The sequence below is a fragment of the Arvicanthis niloticus genome, chromosome 2 (assembly GCF_011762505.2).
Source record: "Arvicanthis niloticus isolate mArvNil1 chromosome 2, mArvNil1.pat.X, whole genome shotgun sequence".
In the NCBI taxonomy this organism is placed as follows: Eukaryota; Metazoa; Chordata; class Mammalia; order Rodentia; family Muridae; genus Arvicanthis; species Arvicanthis niloticus.
Window position 1 is genome coordinate 96,328,333 of NC_047659.1, and position 18,098 is coordinate 96,346,430.

General features: G+C 43.5%; 1 protein-coding gene across 2 annotated transcripts; it reads left to right on the plus strand.

The window, feature by feature from the left end:
• The first annotated feature begins 821 nt into the window (after positions 1-821).
• On the plus strand, positions 822-11,778 carry Dut (deoxyuridine triphosphatase). 2 transcript variants are annotated; one of them, XM_034496921.2, is made up of 7 exons: positions 935-1,273; positions 1,623-1,755; positions 3,052-3,143; positions 4,744-4,788; positions 10,902-10,976; positions 11,114-11,184; positions 11,405-11,778. In XM_034496921.2, exons 1-7 carry the CDS (start codon positions 982-984, stop codon positions 11,459-11,461), a joined length of 765 nt encoding a protein of 254 aa, XP_034352812.2. In that variant the 5' UTR covers positions 935-981; the 3' UTR covers positions 11,462-11,778. The 2 variants fall into 2 exon arrangements, with proteins under 2 accessions (XP_076785787.1, XP_034352812.2); XM_076929672.1 differs by lacking the exon at positions 11,114-11,184 and having other exon boundaries at positions 822-1,273.
• The last annotated feature ends 6,320 nt before the right edge of the window (positions 11,779-18,098 follow it).

Genomic DNA, 18,098 nt, shown 5'->3' on the forward strand with positions numbered 1-18,098 from the left:
GGATCAAGGCATATAGAGCCTTTACCTCATGGACTTTGAATCTAACCAACAAGTAAACATTGAGCAAGAAAATACATGCATGTGCAGACTGTAATAAGAAGAAATGTAAACAGAAAAATATTCTGAGAGAAAACAGAGTGGAGGCAGGACAGCCACTTCAGTTAAGATTTTCCAGAATGGCCTTTTAGAGACAAATTGAGTTTTGCTGAAGCCAAAGCAAGGTTTAGAAATTGTTAGAAAGACACTGACCAAAGGGCAGCGGGATAATAGCTCAAGGCAGGAAAAAGCCAGAGGTCTGATCATGTTGTTAGAAATTTAGGACGTTCTGGGCATATAGGTAAACTTTAAAGCCTGGAAGCCAGGAAGAAGGCTTAGTGGGAAAATAAGCTTGTTGCTCAAGCCTGGTCACCAGAGGTCTACCCCTAAACCCAGGGAAGGAGGATGGAGAAGGTGACCTGGCATTGGCATGATCTGCGGGACCACACAGACACATCATGAGACTGCACAATAACCGATTTTTTTTTTTTTTTTTTTTTTTTTTTTTTTTTGGTTTTTTCGAGTTAGGGTTTCTCTGTGTAGCTCTGGCTGTCCTGGAACTCACTCTGTAGACAGGCTGGCCTCGAACTCAGAAATCCGCCTGCCTCTGCCTCCCAAGTGCTGGGATTAAAGGCGTGCGCCACCACCGCCCGGCCAGATTCTTTAAAAGATCTTCAAGAAGTGTAGTGTATTGCACACCCACCAGGGGAACCAGTCGTCCCAGTATGTTTAGTTGGCATTTCTATAAAAGTCCCTTGGGCCTTCCATTTATTTTGAAAATCAAAGTGCACCACAACTTGAGCTCCCCGTGTTTGTGGTATAGTCCAGATAAAACCAGAGACTCCAGAAAGTTCTTTAATTATCCTCCCTGAGAAATCAAACAATGTTTGAATCCCAGCCACGGGAGGCTCCTTCTCGCTTTGGCTGAGGTCAAAGGATTTTAAAATGCCCGGCAGGTCCCTTGGAGGAAAGCAAAATGTCTCCAGCTTGCGCTTCAGAACGTCAGGGCCAGGAAAGGCACGCAGGAGGTCGGCAAGGCGGAGCGCGGGGCGGGGCAGCGGCCTCAGGGCCTGCAGGGCCTCCAGCGCCATGCCTCTCCGGTGCCTGCTGCTGAACGGCCGCCTGCAGCCCGCTCTGCTCCGCTCGGGCGCGCTCGCGTCCGCGCAGAGCCGAAGCAGCCAAGGAAGCCGAAGAGCCCTGGCCTGGAGCGCGCGGTCTGGGCCTGGAGCGCGCGCTGGTGAGGGGGGGCTGGGACGGGAGCGAGCACCGGCAGGGAAGGATTAGGGCAGTTCGAGAGCGCGCGTTGGTGGGGGAGTTTGGAGCGGGAGCGCGCTCGTAGGGAGCCTGGGGCTGAGCAGGTAACGGTGAGCCTGGGCCTGGGCCGGAGCGCGGGAGCGAGTCCATTGGAGCCCCGAGGAGGGGAGGCTGCCGCGGTCCGTGCCTCCTCTAAGCCGCGCTTGAGCGCTTTGCGGAAGGCCGCGCCCCCGTCCTGCGCGGTGGGCTCGTCCAGGCGGGAGATTTTCGGCGGGCCCGCTCACACCCTCTTTTCTGCTTTTCCCCGCCCGCCGCCATGCCCTGCTCGGAAGACGCTGCGACCGTCTCTGTCCCCAAGAGGGCTCGAGCGGAGGATGGCACTTCTCTGCGTTTCGTGCGGCTCTCAGAGCACGCCACGGCGCCCACCCGCGGGTCCACGCGCGCTGCAGGCTACGACCTGTACAGGTGAGAGCCGCAATGCAAACAACGGAGCCTTGGTGCAGTCGTGGCTCCGCCGCGTTCGCGCAGACACTCGAAGAGTTCATTTTGAGCAAATTCAGTAGGGGTCTGGACGAGCGGAAAGTAAAGGGTTATGACATTTCCCATGCGTTACTGCGCCGCGTGCTCCCCACCCTTTCCAAGTGGAAGGTCCGAATGAGCAAGGCTTACTCTTGACTGAAGGGTGACCATTGCGGTGCGCACGTTAAGAGTCAAGATAAAGGATGTATGGAAGCTGTTTACCTCTTTCATCCTGTCCAAGGACTGGGAACTTAAGGAAGGGGTCTATGGCTAGCTAGTGAGGTGGCTCAGCGTAAAGTAAAAAGCACTTGCCTTGGGCACCAAGCCTGATAACCCGAATGTATGCATCTAGCATGCCCAGTCTTGGAGAGATTTTAGATACTTTGGCTATCTACATAAGCTGGCGGTTTCTGTGTATTGGGAATGGCTCCGTGTGACGGAAATGGAGCTACCCGGACACTGACACCAGATGTTAGACCAGCTTCCAGCGCTGCTCATTGTAAAGTCTCTGAAGTTTTTTTTGTTTTTTTTTTTTTTTTAAATCGGGAAGGAAGCTGCAGTAATAAAGACTACAGCAGTATTTGGCAGATGGACATTCGGTTGTGATCAGTGTCCATCCTCAAGAGCTGCTCTGGGGGACCACCTCTCTCAGCCACTGAAGTTCACAATCATAGCCAGGGAGGCAGAAGGAATGCTGCCTCACCCCTGTGTTTTAACATTCTGCAGGTTCACCCTCATCAAGAAAATCGTTACAAAAGTAAAATAGGTTCATATGCGTTAACAGGTTGGAAGTGTGGCATGGAGTGAGGGCCTAGTGAGTGTTAGCGGTTTGCTCTTTCGTTGGCTTTTCATATTTTTCCATAAAGTTAGTGAATAGTCTGCCTTTCTGCTCCTCATGCTAATTCACCAGCCATCACCATCAGAGTCAAAACCACAGAACACATAGCAGAGACAATGTTGATATCTCCCAGTTCCCCACTCCCACAGACAGTTTTGTCTTCTCGCTCTGCCTGGCCTGGAGGTCACAGAGCTCTCTCTGCCTGGGTGCTAGGATTAAGGGTCTGAAGCCATCTAAAGATAAAGGAAAATGCCTACTACCTTGTATGTAAACTTTCAGGTGAGTTAGGAATCTGTCATAAGATTGTTTACAGGATCTAAGTTAATATGAAAAGTAATAATATGCATTTTATATGCATTATCATAAGAAAAATGTTTAAACAGTTTAAAATACTTGTCTTTTAGTGCCTATGATTATACAATATCACCCATGGAGAAAGCCATTGTGAAGACGGACATTCAGATAGCTGTTCCTTCTGGGTGCTATGGAAGAGTAGGTAAGTGGCTTAAACAGGTAACTATTCCTCATGCCTGTCTTTTATGATAACGTCTGTCATCTTAGTGTTGTGTGGCCACAGAGTGAAGAGATATGCTTACACCCATTTAAAAAAAAAAAAAAAAAAAACGTGAATTCACATGTCTGCTTTTACTTTTTTGCTTTTTATTTCAAATATGTTCTTGAGCTCATAGGATGATCATATTGACCCAGTTGCTGGATCTTATAACTTCACAGAAAAGTGCGAAGTTCAGATGCTGTTTAGTTGGCTTTTCCAGTCTACATATGAGGTCACATTCTTTGTAGATAACTGTATTTATGTAAGAAAATGGGGTCTTAGAATGATGGGTCTTAGCACTTTATATTGTAGGGGAGAAACTGCCAGATTGTCTCAATCCATTGAGCCTTGTCTTGCTCTGCCTCCTAGAGGTTAGAGTGAGGGGCACTCCACTCGAGAGAAAAACCTTTATCAGTTACTTCTGAGGAAGAGTGGGCTGTGAGTTCCTGGGTTTGGATTTTTCTAGGGCAAGTCGCTTGTGAATTCAAAACATGTCAAAATATGAATGCTTTTTGTAACTTCAAAGTAAGTAAATAGGAGGGGAAAAAAACCAAGTGTCTTCCTTGGATAAGAGAGCATGACTAACACTGTCTTGTGCATCTGTAGAACCTCTAGTACTTTGGCCCCCCCAAAAAAAACAAAGTGGATTTTCCTGGTCTCTAGCATCACACTTCTAAATTCCCAGGCTAGAACAGCAAAGAGTTTGAAAGAGGTTAACCTCTCAAGAAGAGGTAGCAGTTACTGCGTTACTGACATGGCACCTGCTATAGTTTATTCTGAAGCATGGTTTTAGATGGTTTTAGATACTAGGATTATTGAAGTGGACCAGTTAGCCAGGCCAGCAAGTTAAAGCCATAAAATGCTTACCATTTTTAGAATTAAAAATGTAGAAGAGAACTTGATTTTTGGTGCATAGCTGTAGATATTTTAGCTCACCAGTGTGAGGGCTTTGGTCATTACTCGTGTTTCATACATACAGGTCTCCTAACCTGAATAATAAAGTCCTAGGTTCTTGGCTAAGCTCTGCTGTTTGGTTAGCCTGATTCCTTCTTCCCATCTAGGCTCTGCATATTCAGCTCTCCAGTCTTGACCCACAAGTTGGGCCAGAAAGATGGCTCAGTGAGGAAAGCACTTGACTCAAGTTCTGTCCCAGGGACCCACCTGTAGGAGAGACCTGAGTTCACAGAGTTGCCTTCTAACCTGCACACACATCATACACATACGCAGTCATAATAAGTACAAATGTTTTAGACACTAGACGACTATGTGTGCTTTCTTTCCAGTTCATTCCAGCAATCCATAGTTAGCATCTGTAATACTACCAGTCAGTGGTCGGGCTTTGAGTTTGCTTTGAATTTTCTAAACTAGCCTCTCCAACTTTAGTGGTATAGTATGATGAATGTCCTCTGTAAGAATGATTTGTTGAAATTAAGATGACTGTATGAACATTAGAGGAGACCATGGTATTTAAATTATGTCAAAAACGGTGTATTGTTTCCCCTTACCATTTAAAATAACCATTTTTTTCTGACTTTGTTTTTAGCTCCACGCTCTGGCTTGACTGTAAAGCACTTCATAGATGTAGGAGGTAACATTTCTTTATTCTATGAAATTTAGTAGTATCCTTGCCACTGGAAATTTGTAAGGCTGAATAGGCAATAATATTGTTTAGTGTCTAATATTTAATGATCGTATGTGAAATGCATATTATTTACTAATAACAGGCACAGTGTGATGAGGGGTTTTTACCTTGCTGTCTTGCTAATCTGTACTTTAATACAAGATTAATTCTTAAACTAGGAAAACCTTCTGTGTGGTTATTGGGTTATAGTTTGCTAAACTAATAATCAAAAGGTTCTGGAAAGGGCAGATCCAGTTTGTAAGAGTTTCTTAGCTCTGAGAGAAGGAAAGGCCACTTGTTTTGCAAAATGTAACAAGATACTTTGCCCCATGATGCTTTCCTGCATTTACCAAAACTATCTTCAGAGACACCTGTTTCCATGTTGCCTTTGTGACTGTGTTGTCTAGTAGCCATTTTGCTACAGGGTTTCTAACCATACCTTTATATGTAAAGAATATTCACTTTCCTGATTCTTTCCTGTATGCCAGCCTTTTGCCTGTGTATACACACACTGTGTGTATGCCTGGTTCTCCTGGAGGCCAGAATAGGGCATCGCCCCCTGTACTGAGTTACAGAAGGTTGTGAGTTGTTGTGTGCATGCTGTTAAAGTTAACCTAGGGCTCCTCTGCAAGACCAGCAAGTGCTTTTCATCACTGAGTCAGTTTTGTAGCTGGTAGATTTTTTTCTCTCCACCATTAGTAAAATGAGCCAGTTCAAGCCAGATTAGATTATATTAAAGGCGGGTTTATTGGGAAGTTGCTCTTGGGCAAGTTCACTTGCCCGGAGGACTGAGGCCAGGGCAGTTGCCTTGGAGGTGGGTGAAGGAGAAGCAAAAGGGAGAAAGGGGAGAGAGACTAAAATGTCTGGAATATGAAAATATATAAACACGCACACACGAGCGCACACACACACACACACAGGAGGCTGTAGGGGCAGGGTATGCCAGGTAGGGACTAAGGGATGCTGGGAGAACCTGGAGGCCAGGTCTGCTTTGATGTGTAAAATAAGCACTTCAGTCCCTTACCACAGAGGTCAGAAACCAAACACCAGGCCCTACAAAGGATAGGCTTATTTGTTTCTGATCTCTTACTGGGGTGGTCCTTACTGTCTTGACCTTGGTCTCCAACCATGGGTTAGGACACCTTAGCCCTCACCTAAGGGTATGCTAGATTCTCTTGCAGCCATTTTTTACAGACCCATGCCAAAAGGTGTTGTTTTTTAAGATGAGAAAACTGGCTTAGAAATGTGTTTCTAACAGCACTGTTATCACCAGCGGGATTAAAAGCCACCGATGGGCTTACTGTCCTGTGCCAGTGTAGGGGTTAGTTAAGTACCTGATGAAGCTGCCCAGACCTTACGCATTGGCCTGCTGTTTTGGAAAGTACTGGTATCTCCCATGGCATCACTAGGTGGTGCTGTGGGGTAGGCAGATACCCAAAATAACTTCTGATCTATGTAGCCTCAGGGTTGGTATTTATGTTCTCTCTTAGGTTGAGAATTCTCAGGGCATAGTGAGTTACATTTAATTTTCAAAAAATACTTTTATAGGCCAGAGATGATTCAGCACTGGCTGCTCTTCCAGGTGACCTGGTTCAGTTCACAGCAGCCACGTGGAAACTCAGCTGCCTGTGACTCCAGTGCTGGAGTGTACAGTGCCCTCTTCTGACCTCATGCACTGAATGCATGTGGTAAGCAGACATCTATGCAGGCAGAACATAAAATAAAAGTTAAAAAAAAACAACTTTTACCAACTCAAATATGGTCACTTGGGATAAACTACCTAACTTAAAGTTATAAAAGATAGGGCTGGAGAGATGGCTCAGCAGTTAAGAGCACTGATTGCTCTTCCAGATGTCCTGAGTTCAATTCCCAGCAACAACACGGTGGCTCACAACCATCTGTAATAGGATCTGAAGCCCTCTTCTGGTATGTCCGAAGACAGCTACAGTGTTCATATATATATTTATTTTAAAGTTATAAAAGATTTTATATATATTTTAATGAAATTTTGAAGGTTTTTTTTTTTAGGACTTATTTATATATTCGAGTACACTGTAGCTGTCTTCAGACACACTAGAAGATGTTATCTGATCACAGTACCTATGGTTGTGAGTCACCATGTGGTTGCTGGGGATTGAACTCAGTACCTCTGGAAGAGCAGTCAGTGCTCTTAACCTGGGAGCCATCTCTCCAGACAGCCAAGGGTTTTTAAGAGGATAATCCTCGTCTACATAGTAGGAATTAGCATACCTACCTCTGACGGGTAGGGAGCTAAGTAATGTGTCTGAAGCATCCAACAATATTTGGCACACAGGAATTCAAGTTAACAGATCTGTCTCCTAAGGACATAGCAGATTTTTTTATGTGGAAACTTCTTTTTCCCCTCCAATTTTGTTTCTAAATTTTACTCTGCTTAAAACAACTGTCTGGGGGAAAATCGTATAGTTGGAAAGTTAGTTTGCCTGTTGCTTGGTATGAGTTTATTCATAAAATCACATTGTGGTATGTTCTTGGATGCAGAATATCTAAACAATTTCTCTTAGGTACAAGTTTATCATAGTTGGCAACTGGAGGGAGATGTGAATAAGGGTCAAAAGGAAAAGTTGACTGTGCAAGATTGTGTTCTGAATTCACATCTGGAAGGTATGGAGCTTTTTTACCAAAGAAGTTTCCAACAGTGACGTGCCAAAGTCTTGACACAGAAAACCTTGCCTGAAGTCGGTTAACCACTGCCAGTTCCGATGCCTGGTTTTTCCACTGATAACTTTCCAAGATACTCTGCATTCTCGTGAAGAGATGTGAGGACGCAGAGATTATACGCAGGGCTCATAAGAGAATGCAGAGAAAAGATCGGTCTTCTGCCTTTTTGGTTTGCTTGCCTCTTTGTAATGGTAGCACTAGGATTGAACCCAAGAACTCACACCTCACACACTTGGGGCAAGTGTTCTGACTCCGTTTTTTCCTAGTCCTCTCTTCACTTGTAGTTGTCTTATAGGTGCTGGGAACTGAACTCAAGTCCTCTGTAAGAACAGCCAGAGCTCCTAACTGCCGGCCATGCCTCTAGTCCGTCTTCACATCTTCATGAGACAAAACCTCACAAAGTTACCAGTGGGCCTTGAATGTCATCCTGTGTCAGCCTCCAGGTAGTTGGAACTGTAGGCCTTTGCCACCACAGCCAACATTGTTTTGATTATTTATTTGCTTGCTAGTCAAAGATTTTCACATATTCATGTTCCAAGCATATAAAATGACCTGGTTCTATAGAATTCAAGACACCTAATGAATACTCTCAACAAGAAACTTGCAGATACACAGTAAAGGGGTGTGTGTGTGTGTGTGTGTGTGTGTGTGTGTGTGTGTGTATGAATGAATGATATAAAATTACTATATCTACAGCTCATGAAAAAAACCACATTAAAAAACCATAGGCAAAATGTAGAAACATGTACGGACATGCAAGTGTCTATTATTCATATAGAAAGGAAAATGTCCATCCACGGGGAAATGGGAGATAGGGTCGTGGAATGTCTCTTTTTATTTAGTAGCCTGCAGTTAGACTGCTGCCATCTGTCCTAGCACAAATGGACTCTCAGATATTGCTGCTGGAAGTAGAAATGGCTGTGCTCACAGCTTTTGGGGGTGATCTAGCAGTAGTCTCATGTACATGTCTCCATCCTTTGACCCAGGGAAGTTTTTGTAACTTACATGAGTTAGCACTAATGTACAGGGATATACATTGAGGGCTGTTCCATATATATCAGCAAAAAAAAACCATGAAAGCAACATGACTGGTGTTATGTAAGATAATAGTCATGTAAAAATATTGGCATTTCCTTTCCACATGTGTATCTAAAAGGAATGACTAAAATTTATGCTATTTCAAAGAATAGCTGCTTCTTTGGTATAAATGTCACTTTTATTTCCTCAGATGATAGGATGAACGTCATACCCAAGCTATAATAATAATAATACATTGCTTGAACTGAGCTCAGAATGTTTCTTTCTCTGTTCTAACTATCCCTAGACCTTAGCTTGGAAGGTCTATCCTCTGTACAATCTTTTTTTTTTTTTTTTCCCCCGAGACAGGGTTTCTCTGTGTAGCCCTGGCTGTCCTGGAACTCACTCTGTAGACCAGGCTGGCCTGCCTCTGCCTCCCAAGTGCAGGGATTAAAGGCGTGCGCCACCACCGCCCGGCTCCTCTGTACAATCTAATCTGCCAAATTGACTAATTCAATCTGGCTTCTCTTGACTTCTGACTGAATTGCTCTGCTTAGCAGCCTCATCCTAACTTGTGCAATCTGTTCTAATCTTCTGGCTCTTTGTTCTCTGGCTCATGCTGTCTTCATCTGTGTTTAGCTTGTTCTCTCTGCAGTCTGTCTCTCTCCAACTATCTTGGTAAAACTGCTGTAGAAACATGCCATACTACTTCCCACCCACTCCCTTAAGTAGCCTCTCTTTCCTGTGCTGTTCTTATGTGAGTTGGGGTATATCCTACTCTGACCCATTCTGTCAGATCTTTTTCTGATTAGTCACTTTGTCTGCTCCTCAGTTAGATGCCACTTTCAAACATGGTTGCTTCCTTCTACAAACTAACCTGTTAGGGATTAAAGGTGTGTACTAAGGGTGTGTCTGTATTCCAACTGGATTATATAGAAATAAAAGGTCTTTGGATGTGATCCCTTGACAGAGCCGCTATATCACTGGGTTAAAACTCTTCTGCACTTTGGGGTGGAAGAATTAAAGTAATTACAAACTTTGTTACTATAATATTGGCTTTTACCTTGTGCGTGATAATACTGTTTGAGTAACCAAAAGAATTTGAAAGTCAGTCCGGGTTATCTTTCACAGATTCACTTGTGATAGATAGGCCTATTGGGCTGGACCTCAAAGGTCTTCCACAGTGGAAAATTTTCAGCCTTCTGTGGTCATTCATTCCAACGTGGGACAACATGCTCTATACTAAGGAGGTTCCTTGTTAAGTGCAAGCTACATCACCCTGCAGTCAACCTCTCTCCAAAGAGTATGAAAACAGCTGGCCCAATCTTCACGTCAGTTCTTTTCCTAAGTATTAAGGGCTAAACTAATAAACTGGTAGAAAGGAAACCTTATATAATATTTGGATTGGTGAAAGGTTTGTTGCTGTTCTACTTAGAAAAAAAATAGATCCTCAGTCTAGACAGAATGAACTGCCTTTGACATGTGAATTAGATCTCCATGTTAAAAACAGAAACGGAGGGCTGTTCGCCACATTATCTGTGCTTCTGTAAACACATCAAGTTCCTGACTCCAGGACAGCTGAGGGCAAGTCTGGGGCATGCATCTTCTGGGCCACGGCAAGTCTCCTGTAAAGATCTATTTTACTTTATAATACCAAACAGGTACTAATTGGACATTTAAAAATAATCTTGGGCCAGCAAGATGGCTCGCTGGGTAAAGGTGCCTGCGGCCGAGCCTAATGGCTTGAGTTCAGACCCACGAGATGGAAGGAGAGCCCTGACTCAACGGTTGTCTTCTGACCTCCACACATGATGCTGTCGCCACAACAGAAATTCCAAATGGAACTCATTAAAGCTTACCAGCCGTGTTTACTGAGCCATTGTGGTTTAAAAAGGATAGGGTTGGAAATGAAAGGTGTATAAACAGCAGTTCTGATCGCTGTAAGACACTGCAGGGCATGTGCCCCTGACCTCCCACTGCAGACTACCGGGCTCTGGAGTCTCGGTTCTTTACAATTCAGTCAGAATATCAGTGGAGCTGTTACCAGAGAAGACTGGAGGTCCTAGTCTCCAGTGCATGGCCTGGATAGTCATCTGGGAGGATGGAGATGGTACTGTGCTGTGCTCAGCTTGCAGTAGGAAGTGTTCATCACTTGATAGGCATTCAGATTGGAAAATCGGGAACACATTTTTAAAATTCTTATATTTTAGTAAAAATTGTTTTCAGATTCTGTAGGACCAAAGTATGACTTTGTCAGTTGTAATCTCAGAAAATCTTTGGCAAAGTGGTTTTGCGATCACTGAAGACCGACTCCTGATGCTCTTGACAGCTTGAATAAAGCTAACATCAACTCTCTCCTCCAGCTGGTGTCATAGACGAAGATTATAGAGGAAATGTTGGTGTTGTGCTGTTTAATTTTGGAAAAGAGAAGTTTGAAGGTGAGTTAAATATGTTCATAGAAAATTTTGAGCTTCCTGTGTTAGTAAAACTGACTGGTTCTCACTGAACAAGACAGGTTACAGAAAATAGATCAGTACACATCGGTGGTAATCTGTGTTGTGCTTTTTCTTTGAAGTGAAAAAAGGTGATCGGATTGCGCAGCTCATTTGTGAGCGGATTTCTTACCCAGACTTAGAGGAAGTGCAGGTGAGCACTGTAAGCAGTGAGTGGAGAATGCACTGGTGTGTGCACTGGAGAGGAGGGATGGCTCAGAGTGTGCTGCTAGTAGCTATGTAGTTAGTGACTGGTAATCTTTAAGCAAGATTAGTTTTTTACTTTGAGACTTGAATGTTTTTCATCTGAATGGGTCCATGAGGTGTGCAAAGGCTCTGACTGACTCCTTCCCCTTCCTCATACTGTCTTTCAGACACTGGATGACACTGAGAGAGGCTCAGGAGGCTTCGGCTCCACAGGAAAGAATTAAAGCTTTGCTTGAAGTATTTTGCTGTTTCAACACTGTAAACAGGAGCTTTAACTTTGGAAGCATTTCGTGTTCTAGGATGCAGGAAAGGAGACCTGTCACATTGGAACTACTGTGGTTGATGGTCCCCTGTAAGTCTACATCATGAGGATGGCACTGATGTACAGACTTACTAAAACCAAGGGTACAATCAGATTTTTTTGTTGTTGTATTATTTAAAGTATCGCCCTCCAAGAACTGGTTTTGCTCTAATTGCTGTATCATTTGTAATTTTTTTTTTAATCCAATAAAGTTGAAACCTTTAGCAGATAATGATTTTACACTGGAACTCGAAAGGTCTTACCCCAGATTTTGAACCCACAAATGTACAATGTGGCCAACCAGTGAGTGTGTGGCATCTGTTGGGGAGGGGCTACAAACGGGAACAGAAATGACTCAAAGGTACCGCTGAAAGCCCACCCACTCAGCATGGTGACTGCTCATTAAAGCCGTGAACCTAGGGCACGCTGTATAGCCTGTAGGCAGCTCTGCCTCTAGGTCCTCACTGTGTGCAATGCTGGAGGGGCCTCTTCCCTGCAGAGGCTGTTCCAGCAGTTTCTTGGCCTTATAGGACGTCTGTCTGCTACCCTGATTGCTTTCCCTCACAGTCCTACTGTCTGTGAATAGAAATCTTAAAGACCAATGTTAATATTAGCAATAGATTTAGGAGTGTCTGGAGATAAAACTATGCAAGGCATGTGATCATCCTTCAAATGATAATGCTGTAATCTGTGGCTGGACATTTCCGGCATTTTCTGCTGTGGTAAAGGAATCGCCCCGCCCCAAGGTAATTGACCTGATCATTTTAGCTGCAAAATGCACTGTTTTTTATCATCCTAAGAAGAAAGAGGTTGGGGTGGCTATCTTCTCCAAACAGAAAGTAAAATGTGCACTTCCCCCATATGGAGGCTGGTTGTGTGTACACAGGTGTTCTGTTGTTGATTTTTCTAATCGAAAAGAAAACAGAAAAGGCATAAATTTAAAATTTTAGAGGTTCCTTCTAGAAGTGTATGTTTTAAAGGGGTCTATTTGAAACTACATGGTTAAATTGGGGACATCTTTTTTTTTTTTTTTTTTTTTTTTTTAAATTTAGCAGGTCTCATGGAATAAGTCTAGTACCTATATAAGGTTATAAACAAAATTTAATAAGATTGTATCTTGGTCCTAATTTAAAAATGGGTTTATGGGGTTGGGGAAGGTAGCATAGAGGTTACTGCCTCGATCTAACTCCTGCTGAGACTTCATTGAACACATGAATGCATGTAAATACAGACATACACACAAATGTGTGTGTGTGTGTATTTTGTTTGAGACAGACAGTGTTTCTCTGTATATAGCCCTGGCTGTCCTGTAATTTGGTCTGCAGACCAGGCTGACTCAAAGATCTGCCTACCTGCCTCTGCCTCTAAAGTGCTTGAGTTAAAGGGATGGGCCACCAACATCTGGTTTATGTGTATCTTTTAAATTATATTTTACTGTATTTTTAATGCAGAAAATATATGTAAGTTTTGAAGAAAACCCAAATGTAGAAAATGAGTTGGGAAACTTTACATTCAAGGTTAAGTTAGGTTCTTGCTAAAATAAACTTAAAAGTTCTCCCAAGTTTTTAAATCAAAGAATGTGGCTCATCTCTGGGAGTGAGGCCTCAGCTTTTGTGAAGATCTGACTGACCATGGCGAAATGCTGCCACCGTGTGGCATCTTACTAAAACAAGACTGAATAAAAGCACCATCATTTGTTTCTAGTGTGTAGATGCTACCATTGCATTCTCCCAAATTGTTCTTTTATTAGATGATACAAATGGAAACTACTGCATACTACCCTCGTGACCTAAGAGACAATACACCGAGTCTCTGAAAAATAAAGACGGATATAATATTAGGAAAAGTAGAGATGACGGATCTAACACGCACAGCAACGGACTCTGGCCAATGGCAGCAGTTATTCTCGGCGGAAGAGAAGTCTAAAGACTGAGTGTGGTGTTGCACACCTGAGATTCAGCACTTGGGACATGGAGGCATGAAGATCCCAAGTTAGGCCAACCTGGGCTGCATAGTGAGATGTCTGCTCAACAGAGGCAGACAATTATGTTTATGAAAACTGCAAAGGCAAAGTCCAAATAAACCAGGCTAAATTCCACCGATACTAATACTACCAGGGGTAGTATTTTGACAAAAGTGAAATCAGGACAAGTGACAGGAAAAGTATATTTTGAGGGGGCAAAAGCAAATAGGAATAAAATCCCTCCGCTCCTGGGAGGTGTCGGTTAATAGTGTTGGGGGAAAAGATGGATGCCACACCATCCTGTCCCATGGGAAGCATGTAGTGATTATGTTTTAGTGGAAAAGCTGCCTGTTGGTTGGGATTATCTCAGAAGTAAAACTCGTGCATGCGTGTGTAGATAGACACACAGCCAAAGCAAAGAAGCTGTCTGACAAGACAAAGCTTTGGAAGGTTAGGTTAAAGTCCTCAATTCTTTCAGTTAAATGATCCCAGTGCCCAAGTCACTCCAACCAGTTCTCTCCTGTAACCTTACCAGCCTCCATGGGATGGAATGGTAACTATCAGTCTGGGGAAAGTCAGTAAGAAAATGGTAAGCACACCTTTTGGGGAATTTGAACAGTAGCTGGAATCTTGCTTCAGATCTTCAGTAAGACCCTATCCTTTCCCCAAGTAGACAAAGCTGTTTAAAGGAGCTGGGGCCAGTTGAAGCTAAGGAACAGAGAGGTTGCATGTCACTAGCCTTGGGGCAGGCCTGTGTACTCACAGTCCTCAGCCTTCCAGGTTAGCCACAGCTGCGTGAACTGTGAACAATGGAAGAACCGGAGGTGGATTTTTTTTAAAGGTAGTTTTATTTGGGTACAGCACGGTATCTCTTGAACATCTTGTTGAGGAAAAATAGTTATCCATTTGCTGTCTTCTTTTCAAGACTTCTGTAGAGCTTATCTTTCCAACTGCTTTGCCCTAATACAGTCATCCATGCCCACTCCTTGACACTCAATCCTGGGCACTTGAGTTAGAGAACACACAGGAAGAGAGAGGTCTTTTTTTAAAAATTTATTTATTAGATATTTACACTTCAGATGCCATCCCCTTTCCCCATTCCCCCCCTTAAAAAAACCCTATCCCATGCCCCCTTTTCCTTTTTGCATTTATACCTTTTAAAAAAAAATGTTAATCATAGGCTTTATAAGTTTGGTATTGTTCAGTCAGAGGTGTAACCCACTACCCAACCTAGATATAACAACTATCTTTGGCTGGTGGAGATACAAGAACATCTGCCTCCCTGTCTCCCCCCTCTTTCTCTCTTTCATCACCTAGCTTCTCCTCTCCTTCTTCTCTTCTTACTCCTTTTCATCCTCTCAGTACTCCTCCTACCTTAGCTCCTCCTACACATCACCCTTCCTGTTAAAATGAAACTTTTCTCTCAAAATACAATTAGAGCATAATTATGCCAATTTGTACCCGTGAGGTACAAGATAGTCCTAATACCCAGTCCATCCTTTTGTTGACTAACCAGCACCAACAGATGCTCCAACGGTTTGAAGTAGAGCGAGTGTCCAGGTGTTCAGAGGTCTCTATAAATTGGCTAAGTTTTAGAAACTATGCTTTGTGCTTCCCACAATTACAGTTAACTCAGTCATTCTGGATTTCTGACGGGGTTGAAAACTTATAGCTATTTACCTTGAGAGAAAAGATTTGAGTGGATGGTCATCAGCTGACATTCATCCTAAAGCCAGGTTCAGAACTAAATGTTTTAGTTAGGATAGAGAGGGGTCTTTAAAGTGAGTTAGGAGCCACGTGCTGAACTATGTGCATCACTTTGACCTAAAGGAGCTATTCTGGACACCTGGATGGACTGTCTAGGGTGAGGGTGGAAATCAGTTCCTTTGTTTTAGTTTCTTCTGGGCTACATGAGTTCAAGAGCTCAGGGGCTTGCTTAGGCAAACCTGGAAAGAGGATGTAGGAAGATATAAGGGCCTCCTCAAATATGAGAGGAGACCCCACACATAGTAGGGGACTGATGGGAGAAGAGGCCAGTGAGAGAGTTCCTGCCTCAGGTATTGCCTAGAGACTTGCATCTTTGAAAATTTTACAGAAGTTCCAAGTATGAGTGAAAGTAGTCAGTGGGTCCCCATGTCCTCCCATGGCTCAGACAGCGCTGTGGGTGATGGTGTCCCCTGTGTTACCCTAATTTTCCACTTGCAACTCTTTCCTTCCTCAAATATTTTGAAACAACTCCCAGGCTTCCTAGCATCATGGGTGACATCTTAACCTGTTTGCTGAGCCATTAGTGATGTAGCTTCCTATCCCTGTCCCCACAGTTCAGCCTAATTGACCACTGTATTTCCTCACCAGTAGTTCTTTGGAAGGGGATGAAAAGAAAAAAATAAATTCCGGTCAAAGTGGGGGAAGACAGGTGACGGTTCATACAATGCCCTGGGTGCATGGAGCACTTGGAATCTGGATGGTGAGAAGTTTGGCTTCTTGAAAAGCCTAGGTGTGCTGTGTGAGTGTTTTTGTTTTAATCCCAGGTGTGGCATATGGGCCCGCTTCAAATTGTCCACAGCTGCTATGATTTGTGCTCTATCTAGGTGGGGTATGATTTTTGTCTGCTGCAGATAATTTACATTTGGAATTACGGGGACTCTTGAGCCGGTATAAATTTGAGAGCTCTGAGAAGGCCCAAGGCAGCAGCAGCAGCAGCTGCTGCTGCTGCTGCTGCTGCTGCTGCTGCTGCTGCTGCTGCTGCTGCTGCGACTGTTTCCCTGCTGTTCCATTTGTGTTTTTGCTATTGCTGTTTGCTGGATTGCTGGTTGGAGATATCCTAACTACGAAGACTGGACTTGCCCCTAGGAACTTAATCAGCAGGAAGTAGTCTAAAAAGCTCTGTGGCCCCTTTCCCTGCTAACCTTTCTCTCCTACCTAGTGTGTGTGTGTGTGTGGAGGGGAGGGGGGCGGGGGGCGGGGACAAGGGTGGCAAAGGGTGGTAGATATAAGAACCCAAAGTGGGAAGGTGGGGAGAGGAGATGGAAGGAGTTTCAGGAGAGCCTGTGCCCTGTGTGAGTTTGCTGGTTATCAAAAAAGAAGATTCCTGAAGGCTTGGGGCAAGGAGACAACTGTCATTTTGGTTACAGCTGAACATTTTCTTGGAAGAAAAACACTAAGTTTAAACACCATCTTTCAGATTTTTAGTGACTGATTTCCTTTTCTCTCCCGTTCACAAGTCCCGTCTATAGACATTAGTGTGTGCTCCCACCAGGACACTTCTGAAGGGCGGACTGCTGAAAGGAGCAATGTTCAGCTGTCCTAATCCTAATTAAAATCTCGACCGACTCTTCATCTTATCACTTAGGGGACCATCGAAGGTATCCACCAGTGTAGAGCGCTGGCATGCTTACCTGCATTTGAGGTGAGCACTCATGGAAGTAGAAAGATTTGTTAATATTCTTAAGGTGTATCAACTGAGGTCTGTGGCTGGCTACCTACCTTGTCTTCACACCCAGCTATTGTCTTCACACTTCACTACATGGCTGTCGATTACAGTCATGAACCCCAGTGTCCAATAGCACTGTTCAGTTTCTCTAGTGCTTTATTTCAAAAGTTCTTGTTCATGTTCTATGAGAAGAAAAATGTCTTCTGTAAGGAAAAAAATTGACAGTTTGCCATTCTTATCAGTCTTTTATCCAATGTTTTTTCCATCTTAGGAAGATAAATGACTATTTGAAAAGCAAAATTAAATATGTGTCAAAGTCATCCAGAGGAGTTGGTTCTCAACCTGTGAGATGTGATCCCGTGGGGAGTTGAATGACCCCATCATCAGGGGTTGCATATCAGACATCCTGCATGTCAGATATTTACATTATGATTCACAACAGTAGCAAAATTATGGTTAGCAATTTTATGTAGCAATGAAATAATTTTATGGTTGGAGGCCACCAAAAAACGTGTGGTGCCGTTTTAAAGGGTTGCAGCATTAGGAAGGTTGAGAACTGCTGCTCTGGAGGCTTTAACCCGATGCCCACTAGATGTCACTTTTTGTTTGCTTTTCTGGTTTAAAAATAAAAGGGAAAAAAAATCACATTTATAATTTAAAGATTCCCAGTAGACCCAAAGCCTGGCTGAAGATGGGCTAGAGCAGCATCTGAGAGCAAATGGGCAGGAGTTGTTTGAAGAATGAGATTAAGTCTTTAAAGAAGGCTTGGCTGGTTATGGACTTTGTCTAATCACTCCTGGCCTTCGGGAGGCCAGAGAAGCCAGCAGCCCTGTCTTCTTGCTGTGTTGATACACAAATGAAAATTTATCCAAAGGCCTAGATTTTTTTCCCTTCATTTTCTGTATTTCCCCCTCCCCCATTTTAAGGAGAATGTGGTGTTTTCAAGAATTACCCTTTAATGGAATCATGTGCCAACATTTTAAGATCCAGTCTTCTTTGTTTAAACTTTCCATCCATAAATTAAAACTGCCTTAATCTTCATTATCTTTGTGAAAAGCATATAGCATGACTAAGGAGAAGACTTCTAGAAGTTTCCCCGGAGTTATCTGAGGTTATCCGATTCTTGAATTTGCCAAAAATCTAATAACGGGCTTTGGTGGAGGC